Source organism: Alosa pseudoharengus, unplaced genomic scaffold (assembly GCF_046254945.1).
Source record: "Alosa pseudoharengus isolate Yale_2024_CS ecotype anadromous, Long Island Sound unplaced genomic scaffold, YU_APseudo_1.1 YU_APseudo_1.1_scf_9, whole genome shotgun sequence".
NCBI classification, from domain to species: domain Eukaryota; kingdom Metazoa; phylum Chordata; class Actinopteri; order Clupeiformes; family Clupeidae; genus Alosa; species Alosa pseudoharengus.
In genome coordinates this window covers 21,858,956-21,875,094 of record NW_027468881.1, presented here as the reverse complement: position 1 = coordinate 21,875,094, position 16,139 = coordinate 21,858,956, and the positions used below count along the sequence as shown (strand labels likewise).

The 16,139-nt window shown below is 46.0% G+C and overlaps 1 protein-coding gene across 9 annotated transcripts in view; it reads right to left on the bottom strand.

The window, feature by feature from the left end:
- eif4g3b (eukaryotic translation initiation factor 4 gamma, 3b) overlaps positions 1-15,554 on the bottom strand; it is a 47,244-nt gene extending 31,690 nt beyond the window's left edge. For 2 of the 9 annotated variants that reach the window (XM_076275912.1, XM_076275913.1), the window contains exons 1-5: positions 14,803-15,554; positions 8,008-8,107; positions 5,811-5,858; positions 3,681-3,857; positions 369-461 (exon numbers count right to left, since the gene is read on the bottom strand). In XM_076275912.1, coding sequence (XP_076132027.1) covers positions 369-461; positions 3,681-3,857; positions 5,811-5,858; positions 8,008-8,107; positions 14,803-14,963 — 579 coding nt within the window. In that variant the 5' untranslated portion in view covers positions 14,964-15,554. The remainder of the gene's footprint in view (positions 1-368; positions 462-3,680; positions 3,858-5,810; positions 5,859-8,007; positions 8,108-14,802) is intronic. The other 7 variants (XM_076275914.1, XM_076275915.1, XM_076275919.1 and 4 more) reach the window with 6 other exon arrangements.
- Positions 15,555-16,139: the final 585 nt, after the last annotated feature.

Sequence of the window (16,139 nt, the reverse complement as noted above, 5' to 3'; positions counted from 1 at the left end):
CTGCACACACACACTCTCTCTCTATCTCTCTCTCTCTCACACACACACAGACACAGACACACACACACACACACACACAGACACGTACACGTCACTGAGGGTCAGTAAGCCCTAGAGACCACCTAAACCCCACAGCATTTCATTCATTCCATTCAATTCCATTCTCATCTCATTCAACTGACGACTTCAGTGCACACAAACTAGCTAAAACAAACTACACACTAACAATCTGAACGAGTGACAGACGCCGCTCACAAACAAAACTAGGATCTAACTACCCCAAAAGTCAACTCGGAGCCCCCCCCCCCCCTTGCGACTGAGGTGAAAGGTGAAAGGTTAGAGGAAGGGATGAGTTAGCGGGCACTTACCGGGCGGCTTTGAGGCTGTGCGTTCATTGGCTGCGTCGACGGGGAGTACACCAGCGGGTTGGTGCCTGCATTCTGCCCAGAGCTGTAAGGAGACTGCAGCAGCAGTCGAGGAAGATGAGGGAGATGTCCACGAGAAGAGCAGGAAAAAGAACGAGAGAGAAGGAGGGACCGAGAGAGAGAGGGGAGGATTAAAAAGCAGTACTTAGGGATCAGCCTCAAAACAGAAGAAGACGCCACAGAATCACACCAGTGAGAATGAGAAACCACAGCAACCTCCTGGCTTTGAGTGCGTGCGTGCGTGCGTGTGTGTGCATGCACGTTTGTGGGGGTGTGAGCATCTGTGTGTGTGTGTGTGTGTGTGTGTGAGAGAGAGAGAAAGAGAGGCTGAGTGTGTGAGTTGTGTGTGTAGGGTGACGAGGCACAACGAGCGTCCACTCCCTGCCGGCTCAAACACTGCGGTCTGCTGACACTGACAAATCTGCCACCCACACTCACTCACTCAGAGAGAGAGAGAGGGATTGAGAGAGAGAGAGAGAGAGAGAGAGAGAGAGAGAGAGAGAGAGAGAGAGAGAGAGAGAGAGAGAAAGAGAGAGAGAGAGAGGGGGATAGAGGAAGATGGATTGAGTAAGCGAGAGGAATACAAAGATCAGACACAAAGAGAAAGAAATTGTACTGGGTGAGCAAAAGACATAAAACTGAGAGGGAAAACCATGAAGAAAACAAGTGCAAGAGAGAGAGAGAGAGAGAGAGAGAGAGAGAGAGAGAGATGGGATGGGGAGAGCATGGACGTGTGGATGCAGTCAGTGTGGGCTGATGCGACAGGACATGGCCCAGCCTTTACCGCTGTACAGCACACCCCTCTGCTCCGCTCGTTTACCCAGCCCTCCTCTCCCCCTCTCAGCTCTCCTCCCTCAACTCTCCTTTCATCCTCTGCTTTTCTCCATCTCCACTCTCCTCCACCTATCACACCACTCCTCCCCACAATCCTTCACTCATGTCTGCTCTCCTCCCCTACTTTACCCATCTCTCTCATCCCCTACTTTATCCATCTCTCTCCTGCCTTCCACTCCCTTCATCCTCTCTTCTTTTTAATATCACCCTTTCATTGCACCACTGTCTATACAGACCCTTTATACTGCAGACACAAACATGTGCGTTCCTAAGGTATTTCCGGTGGCACAGAAAACATGTATTTAATGGTAACTTGGGGACAAACAAAAATGTAGCATTGAGCTAAAGTCCGATTAATTTTCATTTCAAAGTATCTGCTTTGGTTTTGACTGTTTCAACTGGAAATCCTCTAGGAACATCCTCCATCTCTTTTGCTCACATCCCCCTCTCCTCCACTCCTCCTCCATCCCCCTCTCCTCCACTCCTCCTCCACCCCCCTCTCCTCCTCCACAAGCTCCCACTGTAGTCCCTCTGCTCTGCACCTCAACATGGAGTTCTGACTTGCCTACGTGTTTGTTTACTGGTGTGGTCAGCATCCAGGATGCGCTCAGGGCTATTAGCTTCTGCGTCTGCATGGACTTGTGACTCACTTGTGTACAACGGCCATGCTGTATTTGCATATGTCTGGTTGCACAGACCCACAAGGTAGCATTCCCATCAAATGCTTCAACGTGTTTCACTGTGTGTTTGAGAGTGATTGCATTTCTATGCACTGAGGGCAAAGCCGGTACGTGTCAGTGTTGGCTAGCTTCCAGTGTAGTTTGTTTTTAATTTTCAGGCTGAACAGGTGTGCGTGTGTTTCTGTATGTGTGTGTGTGTGTGTGTGTGTGTGTGGTGGGGGGGTTAGGAGGCTGATCCTGTGTATGTGCCACTGTTGTTTGTTGATACTCAAGGTTATGTTTGTGCGTGTTTGGGCTAGTGCTGAGTGTTTGTGTGTCAGCTGGATGTTGTGATTCAGATTGTGCCTCCTAGGAAGACTCACTCATGGGACTATTAATAGTGTGGTCTGAACACCCCCCCCCCCCCCCCCCCCCCCCGCCCAGGACAGGAGGCTGGGGCTGGGACAGGCTGGCTGCTGGCGGTGCAGTTCCTTCTCCAGCCGTAATGTGGAAATGTGAGCACTCTTGTCAGACGTTGGTGTGTGTGTGTGTGTGTGTGTGTGTGTGTGTGTGTGTGTGTGTGTGTGTGTGTGTGTGTGTGTGTGTGTGTGTGTGTGTGTGTGTGTGTGTGTGTGTGTGTGTGTGTGTTGGGTGGGGTGTGGGGAGCGGCACAAGAACAGCTGAGTCACTGTGACATCTTTTCTATTCCTGGTACGGCAGGGAGCTACACACCGTATCATATAAATGCTTTCAGAGAGTGGGGTGTGATTCAGAGTGTGTGTGTGTGTGTGTGTGAGTTTGAGTGATTGTGAGAATCTGAACACAGACATTAGGGCATGACAAACGTGGCACGGTGACTGGACATACTGTGCTAACAACACTGTGACAGCTCTGTAAACAGACTCATGGCATGGCTACTGCTGCTGCTGCTGCCGCTACTAGTCTTTTGGAGCTATTTACGGACTTGGATCAAAGCTCCTCGCTTAGGTTGCGAAAGAGACACTTGACAGACAAGAGACTAGAAGAGGCTAAATCATTCTACAACCAACTACAATACTGTTCATGACATGGTACCCGTAATATCCAGTAGAAAAACACTTCACTGTTATTACAGATATCACTCCAAATAGAGCTAGAGAAATAGGAATAGAGTTGTTGTCTGGTTCAGATGAATCACTGTTGACTCAATTTGACATGAAAGGGCTGGTTTACCAATAAGCGAAACTAAAAGTGATTGTCATGCTTTTTTCTCCTTCCTGGAAACCAAAAGCATTTTCTTCATATTACACAAGCAAGCAGCAACAAGTGTCAGAATGTCCATCTGGTCACAGGTCAGAATAACATGACACAACATGACGAGGGAGTCCCAGTCCAACAATTAAATCAGAGAACACCAGCAAGAAACCATAGACACAACAATAACAACAATAACAACAACAAACGGTCCAATGGCAGCGAGAGGGACGGCACCGCCAGAAACCAGCGGCGTTTTAACAACACTCAGTAACACACACATACACAAACAAACAGACCGCAACCCATAGCAATATATACACACAGAGATGCACACACATACACACACTCTCCCTGAAAAACACTCTCTCACACACACACACGCACACGCACACACTCCCTCACACACACTCCCTCACATACACACACACACATCCTGACTGAGACACACACACAGCACCACAGACAGACAGACAGACAGTGTGAGACGTGGACAGACAGAGCGCGGGCGACCGGTGGGCTAACTCACCCCTCCGCCTGCCTCCCAGCCCTTAGGGTGGCCGTACAGATGCGCAGTGGATACTGTGGAAACTGATACCTGAGAGAGGCCAGGAGACGAGGCGTGGCCCGGCGGAGTGGCCGCCAGGTTGGGGTGGGCCTTGCCGATCTCATGGGCTGTGTACGGGGGGCCCGGAGGTCTCTGGACCTGCAGCACACACAGCACACAAGGGGGGGAGGCGTCAGCAAGACAGGTGGGACACACACTCACACACACACACTGGCATGCTGGCATTAGAACAATATATAAAGGAGAAATGACATGTCTTTGCACAGATAAGACAAACACACACACAAACACACACACATACATACTGTACACACACACACACACACACTGCACACACACACGCTCACACACACGCGCACGCACACACACAAAAGTGTCTAATTTTAAAACTAAAACGAAATAGCAAAGACGCCCTGTGTATTCTAGGAGTTTTGATCTCTCACCTTGATCTACTTCACACACAGAAAGTCAGAACCTCAACACAATGTCCTATTCACTCCCTGGTTCTTCCTGTACTCTTCCAGGCCTCCTTCACATCTGGCCCAATATGATGGCTCAAACTCAAGTGTGATTCTTCCCTCGCTCCCTCCTTCCCACGGCTCCTTTCCTTTCACATTAGTCAGTCTGTTGCAAACCATGGCTTCTCACTTTTACATGTGTTCATTTAGCAGACACTGCTGTCCAAAGGGACTTGTATGCCAATTCTATTACAAAGGATTCCATTGTCCCCGGCGCAACTCGGGGTTATGTACCTTGCTCAAGGGGGCACAACGGTGGAAGCCGGGAGTTGAACCCACAACTTGTCAGGCTACTGCACGCTAGTCCAGCTCCTTAACCTATACACTACCACCGTTTCTTATGTCACACACCTAAGTAATGTGTCGTTATCATACAAATAAGCAGAGTAGAGCTGCAGGCCATCCTTTTTTTTTTCTTGATCATTTTGATCATTTGGTCATTTTTGCTCAGCCGTAATAAATGATGTGAGCTGCTTGGACAAGGAGGTTACTGCTGAGAGAGCTGGCAATGCTACAAATCTGTAGCTTAGCTTGCAGAGCATTACATGCATACCCTCAAGCATGACTTACCAGGAAACTTTAGCTGTCCTCTGGATCCCCATATTTAATTACTGGGGCTTTTTTTGCCTTTTAATCAGATAGGACAGTGAAGAGTGACAGGAAGTGATTGGGAGGGAGAGGTGGGGTGGGGTGGTATCGGGAAATGACCGCAGGACGGATTCGAGCCCGGGTCCCCGTGGATACCTGGACCAGAATGTGGTATTGACGCTACAGCCACTTGCTCCACAGTGCTTTCCTCTCCTCACTATATAAGACTGTTGGCTCTTCAGAAAAGTTCATAAATAATTTAGCTGTGTTTTATTTTAAGTGGGATTATTTGGATCCATCAGTGGTCATAAATGGCACAGACTTCATGGTTTTAGATCAGAACCAAATATGAACCATAATGGAGTTCAGACAAGCCGTTCCCCAGATCCCCATTTACTGGAGGACTCCGGTACGATCCCTTGTTGGACACAATGTTCGGAACTTTCACATCAAGGAAATATACAAACTAACGACTCAAGCTCTAGTGTGAAGGCACCATCGCTCTCTTGTGCGCACGCGCACACACAGACATACACTATATTCAAAGTCCAAGGCCTTTGGACCTGAGACACAACACCTTGCTGGGATCAGAACACCCTGAAGCCCTGAGGCATGGTCCACTCACTCACTCAATAAATAAACAAATCCACAGAGACAAAGTGCTGAGCGAGCATATCTAGAGATGCCTGAACCTGACCAGAGAGCAGGCAGCACACATCTGAAATCATTCCAAGTAAGACAAGAAACACATACACACACAGAAGATCAGAGAGCGCGATCAGCAGCTCCTCGCCCATCCCACTGCATGGAGAAACACACACACAGGTTCTCCACCACACACACATTCTCTCTCTCGATCCCTCACATATTCTTCGCACACATTCTTGAAAACACAGACACACACAATCAGCATTTCTATCACACATCTGTACGTACACACGCACATATGCACACACGCACACACACACAGCCTCTTTTTACTCACACACATAGCTGGTGGCAGGTAGCAAATGAACTCGTTGACTCTGCCTTTCTACACAGAGACAGAACAGTTAGGATTACAGGAGAGGAGCAGTGGGGAAGAGGGAGTGAGTGTGTGACTGTGTGTGTGAAAGAAAGAAAGAAAGAGAGAGAGAGAGAGAGGGGGGAGGGAGAGAGAAATAGAGAGAAAGAAGGAAAGAAAGAAAAAGAAAAATAGAAGGAAAGAAAGGAAACGAGAGAGAACCTTACTCCTGGCTGCTGGCTGGGGCTGGATGAGGACAAGGCCTCACTGGTTCCCCCTCCCTTCCTCTCCCTCTCATTCCTTTTTCCTGGGCAGAGTGCCAGCCCTCTGCTTCAGTTACACATGCTGCCAGCCAGCCATCCACCCTCCACAGACAATTCTGCGCTCTGTATCTACAGCCATCCGGTGGTGCTGTGGCTCTTGCACCCCTGCTCCCCCTACCCCCTTTTGCCCCCCCCCCTCCATCCACCCCCCCCCCCCCCCCGCGCCCGCTTGCCCTACCTCCCTCTGCCCTCTCCCACTCTGCCCCTTTTCATCTCTTACACATAGATTCAGCGCCACGCCTCTTAAGTTTCAACCCAGCAGCGGCCGTTAAATAAGCACAACACAAAAAAGGCTGCACACCAATCAGGGAGGCCCCACTGCTGCTGCTGCTGGAGGTGGTGCTGCAGCCCAGGGTTGTACAAGCAGGCAGGGAGAAATGATAAGCAGATTAACCTGCCCCCCCCATCCCAACCCCCACCCCTGTGCAGCTCTCGGCCACCAGGAGGCCCACACCTGTGCCTCTCGGCTCGGTGGAGCGGATAGCTGGCAGGGTTGGAAGCAAAAGGCAGCCAGATGACGGGATACTGCTGGTCACCTTTAAAAGGAAGCTCTTTACTTTTCTCTTTTTTAAAAAAAAAAAACTGTGTTCTCCTGTAGCAGGTGTCTGCTACTGTCAATTAACAAGCTGTCCCAACAAGGTACCAACAAACCATCTTACAGAACAAAGTTTAAAAAATAATAATAATAAAAAAATAAAAAAATAACGAAGTATGGTTAAGCTTATGTGTGAACAGTGCGGGCCGAGATTGCACTGACTGCTTGGGTGCATGATTGTGCTTTGCTCTGAAGTGAATCTCTCACATCCAGCTTCTCACAGCCCTGCAGGTGGAGGTGGCCGTGGGCGGGTGACCCACTTGTGTGGTGGGTGGTGTTAGCAGGCTGGATTACGTAGCTTTATCCACCAGCCCGGGAGCTTTCCAGGAGAGAGATGGAGGGGGTGGGGTGGTGGTGGTGGTGGTATAGGGTGCAGGGGAGTGTGGGAACGCAGAGGCATGGAAGGCGAGAGATCACAGGGACCAGACCTGTGGCTCAAAGACTGTAGGCAGGGTGTTTGTGTTTATATGAGTGTGTGTGTGTGTGTGTGTTTATATGAGTGTGTGTGTGTGTGTGTGTGGGGTCTAGGCATTCTGACCACACAACACAGGAAACCACCACTGGGGTGTGAAAACACCAGCTCAGCAAAGAAAGAAAGGGGATAAAAAGAGAAACGCTCCACAACAAAACAAAACAAAACATACAAGCACCCCCCCCCCCTCTGCCTCCCTCTGTTCCCTTCCCTCTCAACTTCCACAACAACATGGTCTCAGAGGAGCCTGGACTGCTCAGGTCCTCTAGTGCTGCTTTCACTACTGCAGCTGGGCTAGGCTACAGTAGGCTAGGCTGGGCTGGGGGATGAGAGAGGGAGAGAGACAACAGGGGAGGGGGAGAGGGAGAGACACAGCTGTGGGCTCCCCAGGGCTCAGTGCAGTGCTCTGGCTCTCTCGTATTACTGTCCAAGAGATGGAGCCGAACGAATGTGCCCTTCTCAACCATCACAGCTGTGGAGATTTAGTGTGCACTCTCCTACAACAGCTAAAGGGCTTGGTCAGTGACCAGCAAATGTGTGTCTGCGTGCATGGGATATAGAGGTAGTGAAAGAGAGAGAGAAAGGAAGAAAGGATAAAAAAAGAGAGAGAGAGATAGGGTGAGAGAGAGAGAATGCAGAGAGAAAAAGAGACAGACTATGACAGATTTTCAGTGTCAGAGTTTGAGGGAGTGCCTGTATGGTGTGTGTGTGTGTGTGTAAATGCATGTGCTAGTGTGAATGTGTGTGTTCATGAGTATAAGGTAAGGATGAGATGTGGGGAGTACTCACGCTGTACACAGCCGTGACTCCTGGTTGTGTGGGGAAGATTCTGTCTTCCAGCGGCGGCTGTACTCTTGGGATCCTAGGGTGCAACGCATTAAGGAAAACTCTGGAGCGGGAGTCATTTAAGGCCAAAAATCAACAAGGTGGGAACACAGGAAGACACACAGGACATCCTACACAAACACGCTCAACATGCACTAAGCATTTGGTTTGCTTTTTCTACTTCTAGGAAACTTTGATGTAGTTGGCAATATGGGTAACAAATAACTACAAAACTAATGTTATTTTCCCCTGTTGCATAAAAGTGAAATAGTCCCTCTTCAAATTAGTGTTTTTTCAGGGGATTATTCAACATTTTTTTTCTATCTTTTTAAACATATGACGTCATGTCAAAACAAAACAATTCCCTAGGATCCTTCCTTCCTCAGCTTCAACGACACTCTGAAAACATCCCCGTCAGCTAATATTGTATTCCACCGGTGATCCAATCCATGTGCAGTACTTGAAAATGAGTCCTAAAAGCCCCCTTACTCACCAAATAACTGCTAGACTACTACTGACCCAGAGCAGAATGGAGAGGATGGAAACATAACATGTTGATTGTCACTATATGAGAATCAATACATTATCAGCACTTGCCGGGTTTCACCTTGTATTTCCTGAACATAGTGCAGCATGCCTGTTATCAAGCTGGACCTGTTAATGTCTAGAGGAAATTGTTGCACAGTGAAATGTTCCTGTTTCTGTAACACATCATCAGTCTACCTGACATGAACATGTTGCCCTAAAGCAAAGCCTGCCAGGCACTACCCAGCTTTGTTTCCTGGTCTCATAGGAAACAGCAAAAACTTCTGTGCCCAGTGTCAAGAATGGCAAACATTAGGGGTTCACTTCACTTCACAGCAAATATTGGAATGTACTTCTGCGGTTCATTTAAAGACAACAGTGGCTGCCGCATTAGGCTGTCTACCTAAGCAAACAGACCGGGAGAAGGAAATGCTGAAATCACTGCACACAGGCATAAACACCGAGGGGTCAAGGAGCACTGGAGTGCTTAAGTCATCAACCCTCAAAAGTGGAAACTTTGGCTTTTCTCTTCGCCACTTTTTCCACATGGCCTTTCTCTGACTCCATCACTCACCCCAGTCTCCTACACACACACTCTCTCTCGCTCTCTCTCACACACACACCGTCTCACATACACACACACACACAAAGCTGCAGCAATGATGGAGGCAGCTGTGTGTGCTGAATGGGCAGGAATTCACAATGTTGTCAAGACATGCCTGCTCCCATTAATACATATAAACTGGGCCAAACCACAGCACTGGCTACAGCCACAGTACACCAAAAATGAATGCTTCTGCAGTGGGCATCATTCTTCTACAATTCCCCTTTAAGTCAGGATTTAGTTCATAGGTATACACCTATATATCGGCCCAACATCAGCATTGGTTGATATCGGCCTTGTTGACTTATATCGGCCATTGGCCAAATTTTTTATGACATAGGCAACGGCTGATGCTTATCTGTTAAGCATCAATTCTGCACTAGGTAAACATTGTGTTATGTGTAAACTGGTACATCCAGAAATGATGCTATGGAGGCCTTATACCACAGGGTATAATTAACAACAAAAATTAAGTAAACCAAAAACAAGGTTTTGGGCTGCTAACTTTCCTTGTCACCACAGAGGGCAGAGGGGAACAGGAGATGCCTCTGCCATCTCCAATTGAGGGTGCGCCTGGTCCTCCACCCCCTCAGTCTTCAGGACAGACCAGCCTTCACAACCGGGTCATTGTTGTGCAGGGAGAAAGCAGAAACCCTTCCTTCCCTGCGGGACTAGCATTCCTGACTCCTGGGGAACACTGTGAACTGAGGAGAAGGAGGAACGAATGAACGTACGTAAGTGCGTATGGCACAGCTGAGCTTGGACCGAGGCCAGAAATAAGAACCGAGATTATTGGATTTGGGATTTGCATTCTTTTTAGCACAGGTTGCTGAGCTATGACTCTCCCTACCTCTCTCTCTCTATCTCTCTCTTACTCACCCTCACTCGGTCACTCACTCACTCACTCTTCCTCCCTCTGCCATTTAAGACTGAGCCAAAGATAGGTATATGGGTTAATGGTTCAGATATACTTAGGCCATACAAGCACACTGTGTCTATCAGAATATGATCTCTATCTACACAGAGGCTGCGGCATGACGCAGCACCAAGCAGTTAGATAAGATCAGGTGAGGAGGCTATCAATCCTTGATTGTGTACAGAGCTTCCACACTTTTGCCATATATTTATCTGCACAATACAGGCTTACATTATCCAACTGCCTCCATTACCAAATAAATAGAACAAATAGATTGAAATTAACTGGAATAGATATGGAATGATCACATGTAAAGACACACTTGTGTGAGTATCAAACTTGGAATGTTTCTAGCAACTTCCTCATGTTCCCACATCGGTCACGGTCTTGGAGTCCAAATCTGAACTGAAACTTTCAGCGGTGGCCCCGGCCACTGAAAGATGGCATTCGACAAAGAATCGCTCCCAAATCTCAGCCCTGCATGCAAAGAGGCCCAGCCTTTTGTCTCGCACACACACACAGACTGCCGGATGCAGAGGAGCCCACCACTGACGCAGAGAAAAAAGGCAAGACTCCCAACCAACACACTGTACACTTCAACTAACCTTCTCACACATAGCTAGTAGCTACTGAAGAGAAACACACACCTAAGAAACGCCAAAGGCTAAATAGTCATTTTCCAACTATTAGCCGCAGCTTATACATTCATTTTTTCAGCTATGAGGTTAATACACAGGTTAATACGGTATTAATATGGTTTCATTTTTTTAACATAAAACACTGTCCTACGGTTTATACAAAATGCGGCTAATACACAGGAAATGACTGTAGTAATTTCCCCCCAATTCTAATTCTTCAAAGGTTCGTGACTTGTGTTTTTTACCTAACGGGCTCCTGATGTGCATGATGGGAACCATTCACATTATACCTGATAACCTTGCTCAGTTCTAACTCCACTGACAGAGCAAGGTGCCAACAAATGTCTGACTCCTTGGAAGAGATACATACATTATGCAAATATCATATACCTGGTCTGTAAATGGCTTTGGATAAATGCCTCTGCTATAACAATGATTACGTTTAAGCATGTACATCTGACACTTAATAAGATCATTTGAACCTCCTCACCAACCAAGAATACAATGGTTAAGGATTAGTTCTGCCAGATCCAGTGTTTTAAAATCATTCATCTAGAGCAGTGTTTCTCAAACTTTTTCAGATGAAGGACCACTAAACGCACAGACCAAAAAAAAAGATTAGACCTACTTCAACAGTATATTAGCCTACAAAATAGGCCTACTTGGTTATTGTCTTTGCACTTTGCTTATTGTGTCAGAGGATTCATATGATTTAAACTGGCATATCTTACAGACAGTGTTGCAGAACTGTTTGGATTTACATACAAGTTGGTTCAATATGCAAACAACTCATCTATATTATATTGTACCACGTCTGCTCGCGGACCACTTGGGATAGCTTGCGGACCATCAGTGGTCCCCGGACCACACTTTGAGAAACACTGATCTAGAGCCACAGGTGAGTCAGTGGTAAACTGACATGACTTGGGACAACATTTCACTTCCTCTAACAAGTACAGAGCTTCCCAGGAAAACGGAAAACAGACGCAGCACAAGTTCAGTGCCAGTTAACAGAAAGCTTTAAGGTGCTCAAATATTACCAGTAAGACTAAAGGGGAATCCCCTGCAGTTGCCAAGGAGAAAAGGCACATACACAGGAACTAACTCAGACAGATCGTTGCCTTCCATAAAACAGCTGGTGCACTCACTACTCGCGCCCTTTTCCGCTGAGTCTGAAATAAAAGTTCCAAGTTCCAATACAAGTTCCAAGTTCCAATACAAGTTCCAAGTTCCAATACAAGTTCCAAGTTTCAAACGACTTCTTTTCACTATGAAAACAATTTAGTATTTCCCCCCTAATATTCCTGTATATTTGACAAGTATGTATATTCCTCTATACTTGTTTCTCAATCCTAGATTGCTTTTGAATCCTTTCCAAATCATTGTAAACATCTTACAAAGCTGCTTGAGTCAAATGCCACTGAATGTCACTAATCTGCTTTCCCCACTCAGGCCATCCTTAAAAATATTTTTGTTTGCAGTAACAGCCAAAAAAAATTAAAAATGGGTCGGTAGGTAGGTCAATATGTTTTTTTTTTTCAAGATTCAAAGTAAAAAAAAAGTACAATTTTGATCATGGTGATTACGTAGGAATGAATTTACACAAATGTGCATATTGTGACGTAACTGACTGGGTCTTCAACCTGTGCCTTCAGGCGCACCATTGCAAACCTCATTCTGATGCAGGTTATATAGACCAGTCTTTCTCAAACTTCTTTGACCGGAGGCCCGGTCATGGCAGACTTTGGGGTCATAGGGCTCATCTACATGTACCCAGAAAGAAGGCTACAATAACTCTTGGCCACGTTATATTGAAATGTGACTATACAATACTCAATGCTATACAGTGTATTATACAGATCTGCTCTGTTTCTAAGGAAGTTCCAAAAAACGTCGTTCTATTAAGTTTCGTTAAATAAATAAATAGCCTTCCAACAGGTTGAAGCGGAGCTTTGATACCAACGTTATCGATTAGTTTCAGTTTCTCTCGCGCAGACGCGCATTGAATGAATGTTCATACCACCACTTAATTGTAGGGCTCCATGTTTAATGACATCGATAGCAGAAACGTTTGTTTTATTTTTTCGTCGATCCGCGGTTTCTTGATCAACTGCGCAGCAAATTATCAAATGAAGCACCGGGCCAAATTTCACTCCACGACTCCGCGGAACAGCAGTCTCCATGTTGCGGACCCATATTTTGAGAAATGCTAAATAGACCACAACCAATTTCAATACTCCGACACGGTCACCGTTAGACTAGGGGGGGGGGGAGAAGGGATGAGAAAAGTTCTGGCCACAGTTCTTCCAGAACTTCGTGCCAAGTAAAAGCGTTATCAGTTTGTGTGAATGAAACGAAGCGTAGGCCATAGTGTGACATGCGTAAAACCAATGGTGTAGAGATGACGCCACAGGGTTTTATTTAAGTGAGCCACGTTTGCATGTAGGCAATTTATATTCACAATACTTGGGCCTACTAAAATAAATATTATTTTATTGCATTTGTATTGGTTGTTTAGAGTAAAAAAACAATCGGTCGGTATTAACGCAAGTTTACAACCGGCAAGTCGGTCGGACTAAAAGGGGAAAAAAATAAATATTTGGGTCGGTTCTAAATTGACAGGGTCGGTCGGGTTACGGCAAACGAAAATATTTTTAAGGATGGCCTCATGAAACTTGGCAATAAAGGTTGCAGGTCAGGTTAAATTCTTTTGTGCAAATCGATCTCTGATAGGGATTTATCTGTCTCAAAAGGGAGCCATTTGCATCACAGGTTCAAGATGCCAGCTACCTTCTCTACCTGAATGTAATGGCATCAGCTCTGTTCAGTTTATGTGAGACCCTACTGAATAATTAAAAGAGATTTAGGATAGTAGCTGGTTTCACGTTAAGGCATCTAAACTAATAACTACTTGATGAGGCTTAAACACAAGAGATAGGTGTAGGATCAACACATTTCTATGATTGCACATTTTCTATGAAAGTGTTTAAGACAGACACCTTAATGTCACATTCTCAATGCATATGTTATAGAAAAATACTGAAGACCACTGATTGCATAACAGCTTAATTACTGCAGAGCCAATCGCAACGTGAGTGCTGAACTGACTTAATTGTAAGTGTCAAGGTACAATTTGGCGACGAATCTGTAGAAACATTACAGCCACATCATGCCCTAAAATGTAGAGCTTTACGCGTTGTGTGTTGACAGGGTCGCAGCCGGACAACATTATTTTAACACGGGGGTGGGGGTGGTGGATGTTGCGTTAATGGCAGCTAGCATTCAACCATACCGGCGAAAAGAACAAACTAACGTTACTGGTTTATTTAAAAATGTAAATGTAGAAAACGCCAAGCTAAACCTACACGTTTGTTGAGTTGAATCACAGTATTAGGCATTAAGTATCTTTGCTCACCGAACGCTACTTTCGCTTGCACATGATGCCTGTCTGAAACAACGTAGCTAGTGAGCTCCCAGGATAGCTAGCGGATATTTAGCAAGGTGGATTTTCACCGCAATGATTGGCAGCCGGCTAATCATGCCTCAATGACAGACTCCACGTAGACTAGTAAACTGCCAGGCGCAAGCCTGCATCTTTTTCTTTACCACTGCCCCAAAGCAAAGATACATTGCAATACTGTGGCCAGATTGAAAATGTTAGTTGAGCTGACACAGAGAGTAACGTTACAGTAGCAGCTAGTTGTGTGCAGTGTTGTGAAGCAAGACTTATCGAGGCTATCCTGGCTTAACCTGGCAAGTTAAGCAACGCTCCCCTCCACAACTGACGGGCATCTTAAAACATAGGTATTATGATCACTTAGTCAAATATGACAGCTCCTTATGATGCGCCAAGTCTAAATGTTCACACAACAGTCTGCTAGCCAACATCAAAGACATGTGATGCATTAGAGAGAACGCCGCAGCTAACGCTCACTGGCTAACAAACAGTAAGCTCAAAACACATCCAACACTTCCCTTCATTCCTGTGAGTTATCCCTCTGATTTCGTATCCAAAAAGTGAAATAGACAGCTTCTCCATTTTCAATAGAGGGGGAGGTGTTGTCACTGAAGGATACTGCGTCGGTGGTACTGCAGGCGGCTGCTGAGCGACCGGGGGCCCTGGAAGCGGTACGGTGGTCAGGGTAGCCCGCAGCTGACTCGAGGGAGACGGCCCGGTTCCAGGTCCACTTCCTACAGCAGCGGCTGATTTCGGTACCGCTTTCGGCGGCAAACTCATTGCAAATCGTTACAAAATAAAAAAAAATACAGTAATAAATAGCTAACTAGTTACTTATCTAGTTTAAAAATAATACACATAAAAACTAGCTAGCGAGTTACGCCAATGCCGGGCCTTTTCTTGTACAAGCAGGTTGCCGGTGGCTAAATGGGATAGAAAAAGCCTTGAAAACTAGCTTAGCTATAGTTTAGCGAGCAAATGCTAGCAAGCTAGCGATTATTGTGGTTTATCTTCATTTCGGATGGTAGGGGGCTGTTCCCCCTCCCCGGTCGGGGTTCCCGAGGATCCAGTTCGTTTCCCTTTGCCAGGGTATTCTTGACGGTTTCCTTTATGAAAACTGAGCAGAAACGTTTTCCCCGAATGTTATTTTACGAGCCCCTTTCCACTGTTAAGGGAGATTTCGTTCAACATGGCGCTGTGGCCGCCTCCAGCAGTCCGACAGGACAGACCATTCGTATAATATCGTGCCGTTTCGGAAGAGCTCGGTCAACGAACGTATGTGACCCCAAGCTATGGTGTTTTTTGCTGAGATTAAATACGATATCAAATAAATTATATAAGCACACATCCAGTTCAAAACGACTCAATAGAAATATATTGCATGTTATATGTTTCTTTTTTTTAATCGCCAGCGGAGCGGCGGAGGATGTAGCCTAGCCCGCTGTCTTGGCTAAAAAGAAAAGTGAAAGAGCTGACATCTAGTGGATATAGGCCTACTAGAAGTACTCCTGATGTTGGTGCATTGACTGAATATTGAGTTTGAATAGCCTCCTATCAACATGACTGGACTATGTTGCCTATGTGGATTGCTGGATGAAATGACAATCTTAGGAGGATCAGCCAATCCACTTGGATGACTTTTTATGACCATCCATAATGTGGCACCTAATAGACCTCTCACACCTTTTACCTATTAGCTAGGATGCAATTCATGAAAAATTGGCACTTGTTTTTTGTTGGGGTGCCCCCCCTAGTGGCAGTTATCCATAAAATCCAAAATGGCCCCCGCCAATAAGAGAAAAGGTTATATCTCAGCTTCCTTTAGTCTTACATTGGTGTATAATGTATTTTCTCTACTTTGTTTGATACAAGGAATCCAATTTTGATATGTTCTTATTTTAAGTCCATTTCCATGTAGTATCATAGTCATATTTAGCTCATAAACTGTCAATATCT